The sequence below is a fragment of the Diorhabda sublineata genome, chromosome 2 (genome assembly GCF_026230105.1).
Source record: "Diorhabda sublineata isolate icDioSubl1.1 chromosome 2, icDioSubl1.1, whole genome shotgun sequence".
Lineage (NCBI taxonomy): Eukaryota > Metazoa > Arthropoda > Insecta > Coleoptera > Chrysomelidae > Diorhabda > Diorhabda sublineata.
Genome location: NC_079475.1, coordinates 37,620,101 through 37,642,705, shown reverse-complemented (window position 1 = coordinate 37,642,705; position 22,605 = coordinate 37,620,101). Strand labels below are relative to the sequence as shown.

The 22,605-nt window shown below is 34.2% G+C and overlaps 1 protein-coding gene across 4 annotated transcripts in view; it reads right to left on the bottom strand.

The window, feature by feature from the left end:
• Window positions 1–22,605, bottom strand: part of LOC130453442 (adenylate cyclase type 2-like) — a 124,941-nt gene that overhangs the window by 71,023 nt on the left and 31,313 nt on the right. For 3 of the 4 annotated variants that reach the window (XM_056793195.1, XM_056793197.1, XM_056793198.1), the window contains exon 2: window positions 8,686–8,822. In XM_056793195.1, the coding sequence (XP_056649173.1) occupies window positions 8,686–8,822 (137 nt within the window). The remainder of the gene's footprint in view (window positions 1–8,685; window positions 8,823–22,605) is intronic. The other variant, XM_056793196.1, reaches the window with a different exon arrangement.

The following is a 22,605-nucleotide window of genomic DNA, read 5'->3' as shown; positions in this document are numbered from 1 at the left end:
AGCTCTTGTTAAGGAAGCAAATATTCCCTTATCGACAGAGCTATTACAGTTTCTAGGGATATGCTTGAGAGAGGTTTGGGAGATTATCCCAATCATTTGCTTTTAGAAACTAAGCAGCTAGAGTAGGTTGTTAGTAACACAATTTCAAATGAAATTAGGTCTCCGTTAATAGGTAAATGTTAGTTATGGATATAGGATTTTCTCACGGGCTACTACTTTGGAAATATCTGGCAACAATAACAAAATTGAAATAACATATTAACCACAAAATTTTTATCATTGAACAGTGGTTGACGATCAAAGTCAGCTTTTGACCAATAGTTAGACATATTATAACAAAAATTTATTCTATTAATCATTTTTGCAACACAGCTCTTAAAAAATTTGGTATTGGTTCCACCAAAGACTCAAATATGACCAAAGGATCAAGTACAAAACCTGAAGCACCTCCAAAATCTAATAATCAGTTTTCCCCTTTGACTTTGACCTATGGAAATTTCGAACAATAATATTTTTCACGCTCGACGCGGTCAGATTAGACTGAGATTGAAGTGCATTGAAACCTGAGAGGTGTACTGGGTCCCTCGTTTGCTAGAGCTGGATCAAACATGTCAGCTATTATTTAAGAAGGCTTCAGGTAGACTAGATTCTTGATTGAAGCGAATATCAACTACCAAGGCACGTCTTTTCCGAACACTACAGCCTACAGAAGTTCAATATCTCCAGACATCTCCAGAAGTCAAGCACTACTCGAACTCCTCGAGTGTGCGGTTTTTACATAAAAAAATCTGCTTTCTCGGTGACAGAAGAAGTTGGAGAAGCAGTTCAGAAGCTAAAAAGAGGTAACGGAGCAGGCTACGACAATATTACATCAGTAATACTTTGAAATTGGTAAGGAAGTGATCTAAAAACATGAATGAACAGTTAAACAAATTTTTGTTTAGAAAAACAATGTAAACAAATAATCGCTGTAATAAAAACAAATATCTAAGGTGTCGAGACTAACTTCACGGCCTAAGTCGTGGACGAGTTCATAACAATATTCCGAGTATTCGTACTCTATGTCAAGAGGCTTTTTAAGATATCGATAAAACAATTCTTTGGGCTCACAGATAAGAAATTGTCTAGCTGCATTTTAAACATCTATGGATTCAAATTTTTCCTATATTATTACGTCATGGATCCATAGATGATAAGTTGGAACAAGAGTATCAAATATTTAGGCGTGGACATGAAGAATGATGGGAATAAATTGAACTTTATTTTGTGTTGAACAGCAATTTTCTGGGAAGAAGATAAATAATAAAAAACATCAAAATTAACGCGTAAAAAACAAGATTTTGAGCAGTCCTCGTACATGATAGCGAAAGAAAATTTAAGTAGCAGAATAGAAACAGTTAGAAAATACTTTGGAAAATAGGAAACGAGGCCAAAATTTTAAGACAAAAAAAGAAAAACTATGAAAAAAGCTAGAAATAGAAAAGAGTGGCAGAAATTTGGTCTTAATTAAAAATAATCAACCGCATTTGTACTTATTATAGGATATAAAATTTGAAAGGATAGAATTGAAGTTAGGCGATTCATTGTTCGGTCTTTTCAATCGCGAATATGAAGTATTATTTATGCGGTAATACGCGAAGAATCCTTTTCATCCCGTTCTAAATTTGAAAATCGCGAAATTCCACGTTAGATGGCATAATATGAGTCACTCCCATACGACGCCGATGACAAATACAGCTTAAATGGGAATTTCGGCGTACAAAGCAGCTTCTGAAGCATTTTATATCGCTCTGGATGACAATGGGATTTTTTCCAATATTCAGATTTTCGATCGTGGAATTCGCAAGAGGCTTATTAGAGATAGGGGATGAACGGGGTAGAAAAATATTCATAATAAGTAACAACATCAAATGGAATTACTACTATACTATAGATTGGACTGAAACCGTCTGAAGCGAATAGGAAACACGAAATAGCAAAATGGAAAACACTCATTTTACAGCAGTAGTTTATTGAAAAAAGTAATCGAATGACCAAAACATGTATATTACTTGGTAGTCCATAAAACACTTAGGATATAGCCCCACGCCGCGTTCCAGGCCTTCCTCCACATCCATTTGCACAGCGACGTTCTGTGCTAATGGATATAATCCAAGGCTGTTCGCATTCATATCTTGTGGTAGGCAATGGAGTGGCAGGCTTTTGTCTTTGGTGTGGTGCAGTTCCATATATAACCAGTAAGCTTCCAGCTACGTACCTTCGAAAAGCGAATAAAGAGTCTTTCTGTTTATTCCACCAGTTTGGCCATCACCATTTTCTAATACGAATTCTTGCAGTAAGATTCGCAACAGCTTGATCACACTTATCAACCCCGCCGATGTGCTTGTTGTTGCTGGCAATCAATGTAGTGTGTGTGGATTGCTACTTTAGCCTTCAGACACAAAAATACCTCGTCGTCAGACATCCTCTAATCACTGTAGCCCCGTTATTCCTTCTTGAACTCGTTGACATGGTTAAAGTATATTTTTATGCTATTTTGAATTGGCTCCGAGCTCTATTAGGGCGAGAACTACATCTCCATCTAATCCGAAGGCTTTGTTGGTACACATAGCCCAATTTTTGTAACCATGTTCTAATGTTTTTAGAATGATTCGCTAAAACTGTCTAGCAGCGGCCGCAACTTGCACAGCTATATCACATAATATGTATGGGAAATCATTTTGAAGAAATTCTCGCCGACCATTTAGGTTATTATCAAAAAAATATGGACCTACTAAATTATTATCCTGTCTACACATTAACACAAAATAGATGTTGATTCTTTGTTCGAATTGAGCCGTGAGGATTTTCGTCTGCCCATGAACGTAAATTATGGGAATTAATAATACCGCCTCGTGTGGAACCTGCTTCGTTAGTAAGCAGTGCAAGTACTTACAACAGTAATTACAATTTATGATAATTTTCTTCAGAATATCTCTTTATGGCGAACGGTTTCCATATACAACGATCTAACAATCTACGTATCTGCTAAATTTCATCGAGTTGAATAAAGAGTAACTTTTAGTTAAGAAATCGATTGAAAAATTCTTTAGATTGTACAGGTTGTCCCTGTAAAAGTTACGGATTGTTAACCATTGGGCATGAGCTGCCGCCCTCCGTCAAAAACTCTGCTTGGACATACGTAATCATCCATTAAAAGTTCGTAATTCAGAAAATATACTTAAATATAAGTTAGCCTGCCTATAAATTAGAAACGGGGGGTCGTATGAATTGAATTGAATGAATTTTTTTGTCCCAGCTTATTTTCCTGTCAACTAATCAAGAATGTTTTGCAAAAAGTCCCGGAAAACCCTGTGTAATATATAGATAGTAATAAACAATAACGTCCGCAAATATATTCGAAAACTTTTTTAAAAATGATGGTAAATACCTTATTCTTTGTGGAAGAGTCCTTCTGAACTATATTTTTAAACTTATCACTTGTCAATTTAATAGTTTATTATAATAAACTTGACTTTTCCATATTTAGAAAACCCTATATTACACTTTTTCACTAGTTTCGACGTTTAATAACAAAAAAAAAGTATGAAAAATGGAGTCAATTAGAATGCTGTGTATTTCAACCAGTAGTTGATTAGAGTGTTGGGAATGGAACTGAATTAAATCGTAATTTCATCAGCACACCATTGCTCGTTGTCCAATGGAGCTGGAAGTTAATTTAGTTTTGTAGAATGTTGCTCTAGCATTGCGATTTTAGGAGGAATTGCAAGGGAAATGGCCGAATCGTGTCCCGTATATTCGAAATGGGTCGGTATATATATATACGTGTACGCTTTAATTTATAAAATAAAGATGTAGTATGGGGCTTAAACCTCGTAGAGACGTTTAAGAGGCGATATACACGACAAGCACTGAAATAGAACTGGTTACTTTCAGGTTCATTCAGCAGTTATCTGTGTAGTAAGTGGACCCAATCAAAATCTTGTGTTTTTAGAGGAATTAATTAGTTTTAACTCTATCTAGCCGGCCATTCGACGTCTTCCAATCTGTTGGGAAAAACTTCGTTCAAATAATTTCTAACTGTACGAGCTCCGGTGGAGCTCCGTCTTGTTTTTTAGCATATTGAGTGTGGACCACAAAATATCTAGCCTTCTAGATTCATATCGATTGTTTATTTGGCTTTTTGACTAATATTTTAGCATCTTCTGTAAGCATTTTTATATTTTAATTCGAATTTCGCGCTCCAGAAAGGGAATTTTGAGAGGTTAGGTTGGTAACACTGATCGAAACTTGGGTCAGACTTATGTAGACACAATATAAATAAACACTTCAAAGATTTTTTCCTGATGTTTAGCAGAACAGATACGAAAATACCTGATTATTTCTAAAGTATATTTTAATAGGACAAACAATATTCTTGATTTAAAAGTTGGGGTAACGGAAGAAATTAACAAAATAACCCCTGGGGTTATAGAAAATGTCGCACAAGAAATTTAAAATCGCTTCGGTTATTGTCAAGAAGTGAATTGAGGTCATTTTGAACATTCAATTTGATTGTAAAGTTTTCTGATAGAGACATTATCAAAATTTTACATCTTACAAAATAATTTTCTCAGTTATGATTGCACCAAATATAATAGAAAACTTTATATTGCTGAACACGGGACTAAAATCCACTCCCAAATAAGTGCCATACGACCTCGTTTTTTAAAATTGAAGTGCGTTAAATAAGGGTGGCGCCACAGTAGTATCAGGGAAAATTTAGAAAGATGCGCCAATTAGGAACGCTCAATTTAATCTAGAAAATCTACTTTTGTAAAATTTTTACAGAATTCAATAGGTCTAGAGCAATCATTTTACGACAAATTTGGAGTTATGTAACCATTTGTTTGTTCAAATTGAGTTGAAAAAAGTCATTTTTTAACAAAACTGTTAGGAAAAGCCATTTATTGTTGAAATTGTAATTCGGAAAGGCAATTTTCCGTTGAAATTGAATTGAATTTTGTTCAATTTGAATTTGGAAAAAAAAATTGGACTAAGTCGCCCAATTTAATCCGGAAAAGCCATGTTTGTCCAATTTTGCCAACATTAGATGCAAAAGCCAATCTATGAACAAATTTTTTAACAAAACTGTTAGGAAAAGCCATTTATTGTTGAAATTGTAATTTGGAGAGGCAAAATTGGATTAAGACGCCCAATTCAATCCTGAAAAGCCATTATTGTCCAATTTAGGCCACATTAGATGCAAAAGCCAATATATGAACAAATTTTTTAACTAAACTGTTAGGAAAAGCCATTTATTGTCGAAATTGTAATTCGGAAAGGTAATTTTCCATTGAAATTGAATTGAATTTTTTTCAATTTGAATTTGGAAAGAAAAAATGGGACTAAGTCGCCCAATTTAATCCGGAAAAGCCATTTTTGTCCTATTTTGCCAACATTAGATGCAAAAGCCAATCTATGAACAAATTTTTTAACAAAACTGTTAGGAAAAGCCATTAATTGTTGAAATTCAAAACGGAAAGGCAATTTCCGTTGAAATTGAATTGAATTTTGTTCAAATTGAATTTGGAAATGAAAAATTGGACTAAATCGCCCAATTTAATCCGGAAAAGTCATTTTTGTCCAATTTTGCCAACATTAGATGCAAAAGCCAATCTATGAACAAATTTTTTAACTAAACTGTTAGGAAAAGCCATTTATTGTCGAAATTGTAATTCGGAAAGGTAATTTTCCATTGAAATTGAATTGAATTTTTTTCAATTTGAATTTGGAAAGAAAAAATTGGACTAAGTCGCCCAATTTAATCCGGAAAAGCCATTTTTGTCCTATTTTGCCAACATTAGATGCAAAAGCCAATCTATGAACAAATTTTTTAACAAAACTGTTAGGAAAAGCCATTAATTGTTGAAATTCAAAACGGAAAGGCAATTTCCGTTGAAATTGAATTGAATTTTGTTCAAATTGAATTTGGAAATGAAAAATTGGACTAAATCGCCCAATTTAATCCGGAAAAGTCATTTTTGTCCAATTTTGCCAACATTAGATGCAAAAGCCAATCTATGAACAAATTTTTTAACAAAACTGTTAGGAAAAGCCATTTATTGTTGAAATTGTAATTTGGAGAGGCAAAATTGGATTAAGACGCCCAATTCAATCCTGAAAAGCCATTATTGTCCAATTTAGGCCACATTAGATGCAAAAGCCAATATATGAACAAATTTTTTAACTAAACTGTTAGGAAAAGCCATTTATTGTCGAAATTGTAATTCGGAAAGGTAATTTTCCATTGAAATTGAATTGAATTTTTTTCAATTTGAATTTGGAAAGAAAAAATTGGACTAAGTCGCCCAATTTAATCCGGAAAAGCCATTTTTGTCCTATTTTGCCAACATTAGATGCAAAAGCCAATCTATGAACAAATTTTTTAACAAAACTGTTAGGAAAAGCCATTAATTGTTGAAATTCAAAACGGAAAGGCAATTTCCGTTGAAATTGAATTGAATTTTGTTCAAATTGAATTTGGAAATGAAAAATTGGACTAAATCGCCCAATTTAATCCGGAAAAGTCATTTTTGTCCAATTTTGCCAACATTAGATGCAAAAGCCAATCTATGAACAAATTTTTTAACTAAACTGTTAGGAAAAGCCATTTATTGTCGAAATTGTAATTCGGAAAGGTAATTTTCCATTGAAATTGAATTGAATTTTTTTCAATTTGAATTTGGAAAGAAAAAATTGGACTAAGTCGCCCAATTTAATCCGGAAAAGCCATTTTTGTCCTATTTTGCCAACATTAGATGCAAAAGCCAATCTATGAACAAATTTTTTAACAAAACTGTTAGGAAAAGCCATTAATTGTTGAAATTCAAAACGGAAAGGCAATTTCCGTTGAAATTGAATTGAATTTTGTTCAAATTGAATTTGGAAATGAAAAATTGGACTAAATCGCCCAATTTAATCCGGAAAAGTCATTTTTGTCCAATTTTGCCAACATTAGATGCAAAAGCCAATCTATGAACAAATTTTTTAACAAAACTGTTAGGAAAAGCCATTAATTGTTGAAATTCAAAACGGAAAGGCAATTTTCGTTGAAATTGAATTGAATTTTGTTCAAATTGAATTTGGAAATGAAAAATTGGACTAAATCGCCCAATTTAATCCGGAAAAGTCATTTTTGTCCAATTTTGCCAACATTAGATGCAAAAGCCAATCTATGAACAAATTTTTTAACAAAACTGTTAGGAAAAGCCATTAATTGTTGAAATTCAAAACGGAAAGGCAATTTTCGTTGAAATTGAATTGAATTTTGTTCAAATTGAATTTGGAAATGAAAAATTGGACTAAATCGCCCAATTTAATCCGGAAAAGCCATTTTTGTCCAATTTTGCCAACATTAGATGCAAAAGCCAATCTATGAACAAATTTTTTAACAAAACTGTTAGGAAAAGCCATTAATTGTTGAAATTCAAAACGGAAAGGCAATTTTCGTTGAAATTGAATTGAATTTTGTTCAAATTGAATTTGGAAATGAAAAATTGGACTAAATCGCCCAATTTAATCCGGAAAAGTCATTTTTGTCCAATTTTGCCAACATTAGATGCAAAAGCCAATCTATGAACAAATTTTTTAACAAAACTGTTAGGAAAAGCCATTAATTGTTGAAATTCAAAACGGAAAGGCAATTTTCGTTGAAATTGAATTGAATTTTGTTCAAATTGAATTTGGAAATGAAAAATAGGACTAAATCGCCCAATTTAATCCGGAAAAGTCATTTTTGTCCAATTTTGCCAACATTAGATGCAAAAGCCAATCTATGAACAAATTTTTTAACAAAACTGTTAGGAAAAGCCATTTATTGTTGAAATTGTCATTCGGAAAAGCAATTTTCCGTTGGAATTGAATTGAATTTTGTTCAAATTGAATTTGGAAAGGAAAAATTGAACTAATACGCCCAATTTAATCCGGAAAAGCCATTTTTGTCCAATTTTGACCACCTTAAATGCAAAAACCAGTCTATGATCAAATTTCACCCTTTCACCCTAATTAAATTAGTAAAGGATATATGATATCTTCTGCAATTGAATAGATTATTGGTTTTGAAGTAGCTGTGTACTGTATTGGACTTTAAGTCAACGCCCGCCAAACCCACAACAAGACCTCTCATTAGCTTTGGTCAATGTATAAGATATTTTGGAAAACTTCAGGAACATTCGGCCAGAAGCTGAGCTAGAATTCAATAGTTTGTATAAAAACTCCCTGATGAACTTGGATTTCACTTCTCAATACCAGATCCTGCGGGCAGCCACGGAATCGAAGCAACAATTCAGTTGAAAAGGCCGAAAAATACTTCAGAAAAACAGTATTCTTATAAAATGGCAATGCTGTTCTCAATAAAAAGAAAATGGCGATTTTAATGTAATTTTACTGCAACGATGAACAGAGAAATGTTTTAAAACTGCCATTTTCGACACTCACCAAAAATATTTCGGGGGAGGATTACTTAACTCCAGACCCCTCGGATAGCCCCTCTTGTTTATATAAAATAAGAATTTTAGCCACTGTAATTAACAAATTTTCCGTAGTTTGTTGTAAATCAGGTTTTAAATGTTTAGTTTGAGTCATACATAACTTGATTCTATGTTTCAAATAAATAACATATTCAGAAGAGTATTAATTATTTACCTGCACGTGAAGCACGCATGTTGCTATCAATAGTCCGGCACTGGTAGTACTAGCCACTGTTAAACACGACAGATACAATGCGTGTTTCAAACGTATGCAGTATCTTTGGTACAAAGTCTCTAGTTCCATTCCATCTACTGTAACAAAAAATTCGTGTAGTAAAAAATATAACACCATGTTAACATGAAGTTTTAAACATTTTTTCTTTCCGTAAATCAGTTGAATCTATTGAATTCGCTTCCAAGCGTAACTAATCCTTTTTTTAATCAAAATAGAATATTTGGAACAAATAACGCATCCATTTGGAGTGAGTGTTTTGAATTACTTAACTAACTTTCCAAAAAGAAAGCAATTTCAGTCTTTCATAATTTGACGTACCAAAAAATCACTCAAAAAGTACAAAAAACAGTTAAAATTAGTGTATAACTCGACCATCTTAGCTTCGCATTGGCATTATGGACATGCGCGATAACTAATAAGAAATAAAAATAATCTTAATAGAGATATAAAGCTAAACAGCCATTAAACATTTCGAAGAAATTGATGACATTCCATTTTAAAATAAGAAATGATATTTCTTAAAGGAGATTAACTGTTGAATGTTAAAATTAAATCACGATCGTTTTTCTTATCTATGAATAGTCAAGGAATTCAATAAAAATAATATTTAAGCAATGATTTCAAAGAAGTTGTCCAATAAATGTTAAGCGATTACTGCCGAAAGTTGTGGAAGAAGATTTCTAGCCTCCAATTAGTTTCTGGTCGTTAATGGCTTTTAGTGATTGATACCAATCTTGCTCATGAAATTATGGAAAAAATTCATAAAAAACCTTGATTTTCCATGTCTTCTAAAACCATCGCAGCTTGATGTGCACCAGCATTAATCTTCTTATATATTAAAAAAATTGATGTTTTCCATTCCGAGTCCGTTCAGGCGTTCTACCCAACCGATTTGCTTAATTTTTTTTTTCAATGAAAGGTATTGATGCACAGATCAGCCATCAACCATCGGATTTCATCTAATTTTCACTATTCTCCAGTTATACTCAAATGCGATTTCCCCCTGTACATTACTTATGGGAGCTTTTCACATACACACGTTCTATCCTCAATACCTCAGGTTCTGTTCAAAATAGAGACTTCGTTTTGGTTTAAGAGCACTCGCTGAAATACCTTCTTTCTTTTGAGTTTTTGAACACTTAAATCGGTTGAGTTGGAGAGGAGCTAGGCGCGGACATTCAATGTGGAGTTATGGATTTTTGTAGGTTTTTGGCAATTTTTCTACATTCAAAGATCTATATCTCAGGTTCTAATATAGCTACAGAGTTCGTTTTGGTTTAAGAACACTCGCCGAAACACCTTCTTTCTTTCGAGTTTTTGAACAATTAAATCGGTCGAGTTGGAGAGGAGCTAGACGCGGATATTCAATGTGGAGTTACGGATTTTTGTAGGTTTTTGGCAATTTTTCTACGTTCAAAGATCTATATCTCAGGTTCTAATATAGCTACAGAGTTCGTTTTGGTTTAATAATACTCGCTGGAACACCCTCTTTCTTTTGAGTTTTTGAACACTTAAATCGGTTGAGTTGGAGAGGAGCTAGGCGCGGAGATTCAATGTGGAGTTATGGATTTTTGTAGGTTTTTGGCAATTTTTCTACATTCAAAGATCTATATCTCAGGTTCTAATATAGCTACAGAATTCGTTTTGGTTTAAAAACACTCGCTGAAGCACCTTCTTTCTTTTGAGTTTTTGAACACTAAAATCGGTTGAGTTGGAGAGGAGCTAGGCGCGGACATTCAATGTGGAGTTATGGATTTTTGTAGGTTTTTGGCAATTTTTCTACATTCAAAGATCTATATCTCAGGTTCTAATATAGCTACAGAGTTCGTTTTGGTTTAAGAACACTCGCCGAAACACCTTCTTTCTTTTGAGTTTTTGAACACTTAAATCGGTTGAGTTGGAGAGGAGCTAGGCGCGGACATTCAATGTGGAGTTATGGATTTTTGTAGGTTTTTGGCAATTTTTCTACATTCAAAGATCTATATCTCAGGATATAATGTAGCTACATAGTTCGTTCTTTCCTATTATAATGATTTCTGATACTTATTTAATGGATTCGATGCTAGCGAAGCCGCGGGTAAAAGCTAGTATCAATAAAAATAAATACCTGCTATGTTTACAGTCAATACAACCAACTCAGTACGGCCTAAACTATAAGTAAACCTTTCGGAAAGGGATTAATTTATCTATGTCTACTGTCTGAACACATTCCATGACGAGACTTATCTACGAAGATCCCGTTCTTAAAACTCAAGCCAAACTTTGTCGTCTATGCACCAGAATCAATGGTAGTCTTCATAAAAGTCTCTTAGATCTTAAATTAGTGTTACCCCTAGCACGGAAAAGTCTTCTTCTCAGGGTTCTGCAGGTATTCAAGCCGTAAGTCCTAGGGAACGATCATCAATGACAGTTTTTAGCCTAAATCTTCGCCATTCTCTTACAGATCCAATTTCCTGTAAACAATTAAGAATCCTCGAACATTTAGACGACTCTTCGATAGTTAATCTACTTCTTAGAATTTTTTCTTTTTGATAAATTATTTCATTATCAATTCCTCCGAACGTTGATGCCTCGAAACATTTCGGAATGGCTTCTCTCTCTTGGCCTACTCAATATCAAAGAATGGTGTCAAATCGTTTCCTCTTCATAGCACAAGTTTCTTCATTATTAATATAGATAACCGATTATGATAAGGGTAAAAATGATGAGTATCGCGAGGAAATTTGTCACTTTTTGCCCTTCTTCGAAATAATTTATGATCCGGGTCTGTCTTAAACGGCAAATTTCAAACCGCTGAGAAAGTAAATTAGAGATTACAAAAGTTTAATTGAATTTTCAAAAAAAAAAAAACGAGACACGATGCTGTAATTTAAATTGTTGTATTTCATGAATAAATCACCATTGTGAAAAAATATAAGGTTTGAATGATTTAATTCCTAGCAGTGAAACTCTCCCATTTAAATAAATACAGGGTGTATTCGGTAAGTAAACTGGATTATTAGTGTATTCAACTAATCTGATTTCTTTCTTGTTTTTAGCGTGTAATCCTATGTCTTTTTTCATTTCTCCTGGCTTTTTACTTTCTCGAATTTTCTTAACTACCACTGTGTTATCCTTTTTAGATGGCGCCACCATTCTAGTTGTATCCTTTCTATGTATTCTTATATTGGTTACACTTTTGAATCTTCTCGTATATGCAACTTATATATATATATATATATATATATATATATATATATATACTTCTTTGACTTTTTTAAGATATTTCATCTATCAATCCCCAACATTGACAGAAATATGTGAATTACAAATTGATTTGAACACGTAAACATGAAGAATTTTTGTTTTTTTTTTTTTAGAATTTTTGTTTGTTTATTAGTCCCTTGCTTAGTATACTTTGTTTGCCTTCTCTAATCTATTTTTAATTCTGTTTTTTCCAACACAATACCCAAGTACTGGAAGCTACTAACTAAGTTTCTCTACAACCCCAATTTTACTTTTTTCTTTTACGTTTGCCATTACCATAACTTCCGTCTTCCGTCATTATTTGATTCCTCTCCAACTCAATCGATTTTAGTGTTCAAAAACTCAAAAGAAAGAAGGTGTTTCAGCGAGTGTTCTTAAACCAAAACGAACTCTGTAGCTATATTAGAACCTGAGATATAGATCTTTGAATGTAGAAAAATTGCCAAAAATCCATAACTCCACATTGAATGTCCGCGCCTAGCTCCTCTCCAACTCAACCGATTTAAGTGTTCAAAAACTCGAAAGAAAGAAGGTGTTTCGGCGAGTGTTCTTAAACCAAAACGAACTCTGTAGCTATATTATAACCTGAGATATAGATCTTTGAATGTAGAAAAATTGCCAAAAACCTACAAAAATCCATAACTCCATATTGAATGTCCGCGCCTAGCTCCTCTCCAACTCAACCGATTTTAGTGTTCAAAAACTCGAAAGAAAGAAGGTGTTTCGGCGAGTGTTCTTAAACCAAAACGAACTCTGTAGCTATATTATAACCTGAGATATAGATCTTTGAATGTAGAAAAATTGCCAAAAACCTACAAAAATCCGTAACTCCATATTGAATGTCCGCGCCTAGCTCCTCTCCAACTCAACCGATTTTAGTGTTCAAAAACTCGAAAGAAAGAAGGTGTTTCGGCGAGTGTTCTTAAACCAAAACGAACTCTGTAGCTATATTATAACCTGAGATATAGATCTTTGAATGTAGAAAAATTGCCAAAAACCTACAAAAATCCATAACTCCATATTGAATGTCCGCGCCTAGCTCCTCTCCAACTCAACCGATTTTAGTGTTCAAAAACTCGAAAGAAAGAAGGTGTTTCGGCGAGTGTTCTTAAACCAAAACGAACTCTGTAGCTATATTATAACCTGAGATATAGATCTTTGAATGTAGAAAAATTGCCAAAAACCTACAAAAATCCGTAACTCCATATTGAATGTCCGCGCCTAGCTCCTCTCCAACTCAACCGATTTTAGTGTTCAAAAACTCGAAAGAAAGAAGGTGTTTCGGCGAGTGTTCTTAAACCAAAACGAACTCTGTAGCTATATTAGAACCTGAGATATAGATCTTTGAATGTAGAAAAATTGCCAAAAATCCATAACTCCACATTGAATGTCCGCGCCTAGCTCCTCTCCAACTCAACCGATTTAAGTGTTCAAAAACTCGAAAGAAAGAAGGTGTTTCGGCGAGTGTTCTTAAACCAAAACGAACTCTGTAGCTATATTAGAACCTGAGATATAGATCTTTGAATGTAGAAAAATTGCCAAAAACCTACAAAAATCCATAACTCCACATTGAATGTCCGCGCCTAGCTCCTCTCCAACTCAACCGATATAAGTGTTCAAAAACTCGAAAGAAAGAAGGTGTTTCGGCGAGTGTTCTTAAACCAAAACGAACTCTGTAGCTATATTAGAACCTGAGATATAGATCTTTGAATGTAGAAAAATTGCCAAAAACCTACAAAAATCCATAACTCCATATTGAATGTCCGCGCCTAGCTCCTCTCCAACTCAACCGATTTTAGTGTTCAAAAACTCGAAAGAAAGAAGGTGTTTCGGCGAGTGTTCTTAAACCAAAACAAACTCTGTAGCTATATTAGAACCTCAGATATAGATCTTTGAATGTAGAAAAATTGCCAAAAACTTACAAAAATCCATAACTCCATATTGAATGTCCGCGCCTAGCTCCTCTCCAACTCAACCGATATAAGTGTTCAAAAACTCGAAAGAAAGAAGGTGTTTCGGCGAGTGTTCTTAAACCAAAACGAACTCTGTAGCTATATTAGAACCTGAGATATAGATCTTTGAATGTAGAAATATGGCCAAACACCTACAAAAATCCATAACTCCACATTGAATGTCCGCGCCTAGCTCCTCTCCAACTCAACCGATTTAAGTGTGTTTAAGAATGGTAAAAATTAGATGAAATCCGATGGTTGATGGCTGATCTGTGCATCAATACATTTCATTGAAAAAAAAAATTAAGCAAATCGGTTGGGTAGAACGCCTGAACGGACTCGGATTGGACCAGATGGGCTCGAACTGCCATCTGGTCGCACCTTTCTTGTTTTGTGAACGTCTCCGATTTCATCTTTCTGCTTCTTACCTTGTTTATCGTTTCTGTATACAAGGATTTAGTGGCTCTCATTAATTTGTTACTATATACTATATTTCATGTCCAATTCTGTCAAATTTTCTGGTCAACTCTGGATCGCCTATAAAACAAACTGCTCTCTTCTGGATTGAGTCCGGCATCTTCAGGGAATGCTTGGAAGCCGAGCTTCGAATGTACGAGCAATATTCCAAAGATGCACGAATCTGAGCTTTGTCGAGGGCCAGAAGCTGTTACGAAGTTTTGAACTTGTTGGTCTTTAAGAGTTGCTTTGGTTAAATCGGTCACGTGACTATGCCAGAACATATAACAAGCGAATTTGTGGTGATGGTGATATGTTATGTCCAGACAGGACCAAATCCTGAGCTGCAGTGCTAGTCTTCTTTGTTAAAAAAGCTGCCTGGGTCTTTGCTATACTAAAAATTCAATGAGATTGCTTCCACCTCACTCCAAAATGTTTTCTGGTATTGATGGTGGTGGTGTTGCTACCAACGGATTTGGGTAGCGGCGAAGAAAGAGAGTAGGTGACAAGCTGCATCCCCTGCATCAAACTTTTCTGAAGTGTGTCCATGGATTGCGAACTGGATGGATCGGTCTTTCGGAAAACTACTAAGCTAGCCGATAAGTGAGTACAATTTATTTATTTATTACTAAATCGTAAATACTAATCTAAATACCACTACAAAATCTACCGCGGGTTAATAAAAAATAAATGAGATTACATAGAAAGCGATAAAAACGAAAACATTCCTGTTGACATATATCAAAAACGATATCAAGTAAACACTAGTCCCTCGAGAAATTTGATGTTTTCTTGTTTCTTTTCACTTCGAAAACTAATAGTATCAATGTTACATCATATAAAGAAAGTGTCTTCGAATCCTCGAACTGAGATGTGATACTGATACAATCTCCGATAAAATAGCTCATATTTTCCTTAGAAAATAAGCTTTTCCAAAGGAAGTTTTTCTTTGAAATCAAGTTTCGTCGCACAAAATGAAATTACGCCTCATTATATTTCATTCATTGAAAAATAATGAGATTTTGTGACATACTGAGATATACATCAACAACTTTTATTATGTAAAAAATGAATACAAAAGGTATAAAGTCTATTTATCGAAAAAAAAAATAGCAAACAAAATTAATGATCAGTACGTGATCAGCAAATGAAAAGCTGCGTGAAAGAGGCGGGCGCCGCATCGCTGCAGAAGCCACACAGATGTAGCAAAGGGATGGCATCGTATTATCATACTGCTCTAATATTATTTGTATTTATTTATTGCGCCTAATAAGAAAACTGAAAAGATAAAATTTAACGCAAGCGAAAAACAAATGATTGTAAATATTTCTAAAAATGAAATACTATTGATGACATTATTCCCAAAACGACGAATATTTCTGGAGTATCTTCTTCAAGTGTTTACCGAATCATTCAGTGGCCAACCTATCAAGAAGAAAAATTAACTATTCAATTGATGATTTCGATAGGAGCGCCATCAGAAGAGTTACCTACAGCAGATAAAGTTCTGAGAGTAGTTAACGATGATAAGGACTAGTAATTTACTAAAAGAAATGGGAATATTCCTTTGTATGGTAGCGGGTAGTTATTCTTTGCCTTCCCTCGATCCTGCCCATACGAGCTTTAAATCTCTATCCATTCCTTCATCAGAGATTCATGACTAATCCTTTTCTACCCCGTTCTTCCTTCAAACTTTCTATTTTCGACGTAAGCACATTTAAACGACATGATTGATATACTTCTATGATCTTATCTACTTCGAAGATTGATGTCCCCTAGCAGAATTGACATATTGGAGTTGGAGTGTGGAGTCGGAGTCGTATTTCTGAACCTTACTATTGGCCTTAACGCAGAAGTTTTGTGTGCGTGAATAAATATTCAGTTTGTTCTTCTGGTACAGCCCCAAAATTACCTAACGCTGGTGTTATGGGTCATTATAAAGATATTAATTCTCCATGGCAATGGATTTGATAGGCCCTTATCCAAAATGGAAATCTAGTAAGAGTTTCGTTTTGATAATTACTAATTAAATCAGTAAATTTCGCCTTACTACTAAAGATTATAGAGAAAAAGTTTTCTAGAACTCAATGATCAGTTTTTCCTAGTAAATACAAGTTTCTCTGTTTTACATCTGCAAAAATTCCTCATCAACAGATGTACTGTAAATTAATGTAGTACTGCCAACAGTTACTTACGGATTGGAAGATGGGTTTTATCACAACTGGATATATGAGGAAGGTAGATGTCGATGCAAAACTTTGGGGTAATAAAAACAAATAAAGGACAATGGAGAAGAATAACTAATTTAAGTAATAAGTTTTCCTTGAAGCGTCAGATTGTTGCGGTATACTGGAAAAGGCTAAAGGAAAAATAGACTTTCTGGAATGCCAAAAGAGCGCATGTACTACCCTTTTTTTCTATTTCTTAAATTTTGGTTTTCCTGGAGCTTTACGTGCTGGTTGAATCTCTTCTCTAATAACTCGTAGATTCCCCAACACCAAACGTACTACTAGGTGATTTCTCTATACCATCAACTCTCTCTTCTCTTCCCATTATCCTCCAAAGAATGAAGTAATACCATTTATATTTGATTCAGCAGTTGTTGTCTATCCTATATGCAACCTTTTCGACATGATGCAGTATCATATTTATTAACGGTTTTATTTGGTCTACCCATCTAGCTGGAGATCTGCCTCTTGGACGTTTGCTTCTACTTCAATGATTAATCGTTCCATTGTTCCCGATCTTCTAACTACATGTACCAGGTACTGCAGATATATACGGTTTATTCTGGTTGGCCCCCTTGTACGTGGACCAATTTCTTGTGATACGGATACGTTGGTTCGGTGGTCTGTCCATGATACTAGTAAGAGAAGTCCGTAAACCCATGTTTAAAGAGCTTCTATTCGGTTTTTATCTGCTTTGTTTAAAGTCATCAACTAGACGGAGTTTCGTTGGTCGTAATGTCCGTTATTGCTGGTTAGTTACGATCAGTGTGTCGTCGGCGTAGCTTAGATTGTGGATCCTCTTTCCGGCAAGTGATATTCCGTCTTGTCACTCATCTAGAACTTCTCTTCATGACGTATTCGCTATAAACGTTGAATATAGTAGGTGAAATAATGCAAGCCTGTCTCCGGCGGCCGTTTGAAGGTCCTTGAGTAAACCCCACTAGTCGATGGTGTTTTGGCGATCCCATGTTCTCCATTATGGTCCAAAGATAGATAGCTCCAGTTAACTATCAAACGCTTTTTGATAATCTACAAACAGGGATGCTAAATTCTCTAGCCGTTTGTTTCCTAGTTTCCTAGTGCCTTTCCTGGCAAAAAATCTGCTTGCTCCTCTGAAAGCTGTGGTTAATCAACAATTTTTTACATAAATTTTTATCCGTAAATGATTTAAAACGATTGAATATTGATGTTTTTTAAAATCTATTTGAAGACTCAGTTCCAAATTATCTGTAATCACACTAGAAGTCACAATAGACTGCACACTGCACTTTGCAAGTTGCTACTAAACTCCTTACCAAGTGGAAAACCTGAAATCGCATTTTCGGTGAAATTTGTTGGGAAAAATTATTTGATAAATCTTTGTATGTACGATACTATAAATCGCTCCGAAACAGTTGGACAATTAATATGAAATATGTTACAAATATGACTAAAATCCATTTCGAAATGACTACCAACTTCTTAGCTCGCCCTTGGAAGCGGCTTGGATTTAGAATAGTGCGACATTTCCAATTATCTTATGAAATATAGTCGACGTATTATGAAGCCGGCTACAACGATCATTTTAGAACCAACTAGTTTCCTTAACTTTTAATTAATTCACTAACAAAAGGACCTTACTCCCCTGAGTATAATTGATCCTTCATTTGCGTTCTCCTGACGATCGTTTCTTCGATTTCAACCATATAAGGAAACTTTGCTAATTGGCAAACTAACTGAAACTAACCTAAACTAGATATATCAGCAGCGTATTGATTAAGTTAAATAAACAGTGATTAAGGAAGAAAACGAATATATTATATTACGAACTCGTCCACTGATAAAAACCATGAAATCGGTCCTGTTTCAATGCGTTGTTGAAGCTTAAATTTGGTGGAGGCGTTACCTATTTAAATTATGATTGTTTGTGACATATTTGCATCGTTTTTTTTTTTGACTGTTTTTATAAAAACAATTTCTAAGAAAACTTTTTCATTTAATTGAGCCACCAGAACTAGTAAATAGTTAGCCGTGTAAGTGTAAGTAAGATATCCTAATTGTAGTCGACAATAAATCAAAAACGTGTAATTCGACTCGTTTAATAATCAATAAGTATCAGTAGAAACGAGGAATTAAAATGAAACAAACCTTTTTATTTATAACATTCATTTTTTAAATATGAATATTCGGTTAAGTAAGGTCGAGGTACCTTATATTTTGTATCGTCATTAAACATAGATGCACTCACAGTTACCGACATGTTGTGGAAGGTCAGTACCGCTACTGTTAGTTGTTTTCAAGTGTTTATAGTAAAAATCCGCCATTTTATTTTTAAGATGGCGGTAATTTATGAACAAAGATTCTAAATTGACATACATCTGGATAGTGATCAAATTTAAATAAATTAGATGTTATATAATAATAAATAGTTAGCCGTGTAAGTGTAAGTAATAATTTGTAAGTAAGATATCCCACTTGTTGGTTAATTGTAGGCGACGATAAATCAAAAACGTGTAATTCGACTCGTTTAATAATCTCGTATCAGTAGAAACGAGGAATTAAAATGAAACAAACCTTTTTATTTGTTATTAAACTATTAAATTAAACTTTTAAGATGATTTTAAAAGTGACTAAATTTTTCTTTAATTTGCACTTTGCCTTTTAAAGAATTTCTCGTCGATAATTAATCTAATAAAGAGCACTATATAGGAGATGAAAGATATAGATAAATAAATTGAGTTTTCAATTGCTTTTCAAGCTCTTTCTATACCTCCTTTCCCATAAAATCCCCTATTGACTCGTGGAGAAACTTACAGACGCCATAGTGAAGTAAAAAAATTGAAAATAAGATCGAAATAAATCTTGTCGTTCACTTAGAGAGAAATGGCTTCATTAAAAAACAAACAAGAGTGAAATGATAAGGAGGTTTTTTTCATTTATATCTTGTTTCGCAAATTATTTGTTTATCAGATAAAACCAAACGTCATTCAACGATTCTTTCAATACTGAATGGAGCTGAAAGCTGTATTCAAAAAATAAATACACAATACGAAAACCATAAAGAAGATCTTGAACATTTCCGCCAATACTATATGGAAAGTTGGGAAATTTGAAATCATAATGCAGCTGTTAGGTATGATCTCATGGCTCTGTACCTTCTAGAGATCGTTTCTCGTGGTGTTCTAATTCTAGTACCCCAAATCACTACTCCATATGTCACGATTAGTCTCACGATTGCCGTGTATATCCACAATAGGATCCCAATTCCTCCGAGGTTTCCGCACACCATCAGGTTCAGTGGTTATCACCTTTTGATGATTGAGACTGAGCTTTTTCTTATTCGGGTTGATATTTAGTCCCACTGATCGACACCATCTTCTTGGTTAGTCTACTAAGCTTCACATAGTAGTTTTGCCATCCATTTGGAGGTTGCCTTTCGACAGCCTCCTTCAAGATACCTTCTAACTCCTTTTGTCAATTGTACCAAAGTAGTCTCCGTGTATTTGCCTGTTTGGTATAAAAATTGACAAGGATTTTACCGAAATAGGTGTCTAGTGTTTTTCTATCAAAAGGGACCTGAAATCTAGTCGATTTATTGAGAAAATGTTTCGTTGTATAGGGTCAGATCGAGGACTTATTCCTAAATACATTAATGGAAATCCATTCAAGAGAAACTGCATTAATAAATCCCTTATAATATTGTTGATCTTCTTGTGGGGCTACAACAAGACAAATTCGTACAAGGATTAAGGATAATAAACTGGAATTATTAAAGTGACACATCGTTTATCATTCCTCCTTTACTATGTCACGTGCTAAGTGACCTCCCTCCTTAATCTATGAATACAATTTGAACCGCACGCTTGTAAATTCCAAGATTTTCCAGCTCGACAATTTCCTCATCATATTCTCGCGTCCTGTCTCACTTTTCCTTTCAACGTCATATACGAGGTGTGAATATTAAGTAAGGAAACTGATTTTTTTAATAAGTTTTATTGTAATGAATGTAGTAATTCTGAAATCTGAATTTAACTAGGCGACGTACTGAATCAAGATATTGATGATTCAAGACACGGGATATTGAAAATTTCACTACAGCGCTGATTTAAAAAGTATACAGCAAATTAATGAAAGATTTTCAGTAAAAAATATGTAGAAGTATTGTTAGAAAAAGGTCCTGACTCGGTATTTTGGAAGCTTGTCCCTGGAATAAGCTTCAAAACACTCAGACGACGCGATAAACTTTTCCCTTTATTGCTTACGATGGAAAAACCTCTCAACTGTTTTTATTTCTCTTTTATACTGAAATTTCGTCGGTCCATGCTGCAAAATGTGTACCCTGGTTCAAAGATTGATTTACTCCAATTTTAATGCAATTAAAATGATTTCGAAACCAATCAAAAAGCCCTTTAGGGCTGTATTTCGGAAAATAGTCAGCGAAAAAAATTCAAATAAAAAAAAACATAAACGTTGCATGTTTATAATGAGGAACAAAATATTAGCTTAAATTTATTCATCTAATTGTATTATATTATACATATATTGATTATTCAACCGGTTTTAAGCAATTAATAGTACGAAGATGGTTCCAGAAGTACATGGCCTGACCAAGAGATGGCGGTAGCTACTTGAAAAATACAACTGTATTAAAAAGTACACAATCTATAATCAACGCCACGAATTTGTAAACGTGGAACAAATTGGTTATCGTTATGGTATACATCCCTTTTATTTGAAAGGCCCAACCAATATAAACCAGAGGTGACGACTCCAGAAAACCCATTGAGCGGTACTGGAAATCGTCGACCGAAATTGCGTGATCTAGCAGACATAATAGGCATTTCAAAAAATGCAAATTAACCTAAAATCTAGACACGAGAAAGTTCTACGCAAGATGGGTGCCGCGTTTGCTCACAATGAAACAAAAACAGCGTCGTGAAGATGTTTGGTAATGTTTCACTTGAATAAAGTCGTTTCATAACCATGGATGAAATGTGAGTCCATAACTTCACACCCGGAACAAAAGAATAATCAAAACATTGGACTGAAAAGGGAGAATCGGCTCCGAAGAATGGAGAGACCGTTCCATCTGCAGGAAAGGTCATAACGTTGGATTTTTGGGATGCGCGTGGGATAATTTTCACTGACCATCTTGAAAAAGGAAAAAAACAATCAACGGCGAGTATTACACGGACTAATTGCAACTTTTGAGCGAAGAAATCTAGTAAAATCCGCCGTATTTGGTATCCGCGCGTTATTTGTCACTTTTGCTCAGTTTGAACCAAAGAGCATTTGAATGACCATTCCTCAAACCTCATTGATGTTGTTTAAGCAAAATGAGTCTACCACTACAATCTTGAAAATGAAACATTTAATTTGAGTCATGTTGGTAGACATGGACATGTAATGAACAATATAAATATGTGGAGAGGAGCTTTAGAAAATTGCAGTGCAGAAATTAGGAATAATTGCGTGAGACATACCGAATAAATATTATTAAACCGCCTTGGTTCATTCGAAAACACAATTTTGTCGATCACAAAACATACCGAAAAGAAAGTCAACTTGTATGTAAATCTCGGCTACACAAATTTAGTTCTGCCATCTACCATCGAGGGCACTGACATCGAAAATCCGCCATATTGTTTCCACTGAATAACATCTAAGTTTGCTTGTATGTAAGTAAGTGAAAGTAAGTAAGTACGTAAGTGAAATTTTGTTAATTATGTGTAGAAGATAATAATTAATAAGAATAAAAAACATTTTATAGATATATTTTGGTACAATGTTTCAAAAGACCCGGTATATACGCAATGTATTCTATATATACAAAAATAAAGTCTGATATATTTATCTTTAAGCCAAACAGCTGCAAGAAGTTAATAAAAATTTATTTATTTATGTATAATATATTGATTTATATTTTTGTTATTTTCAAAAAGTTTATTATCTGTCTGGGATTGTAGACAGTAAAAAATTTAAATATCCAATACTATTAT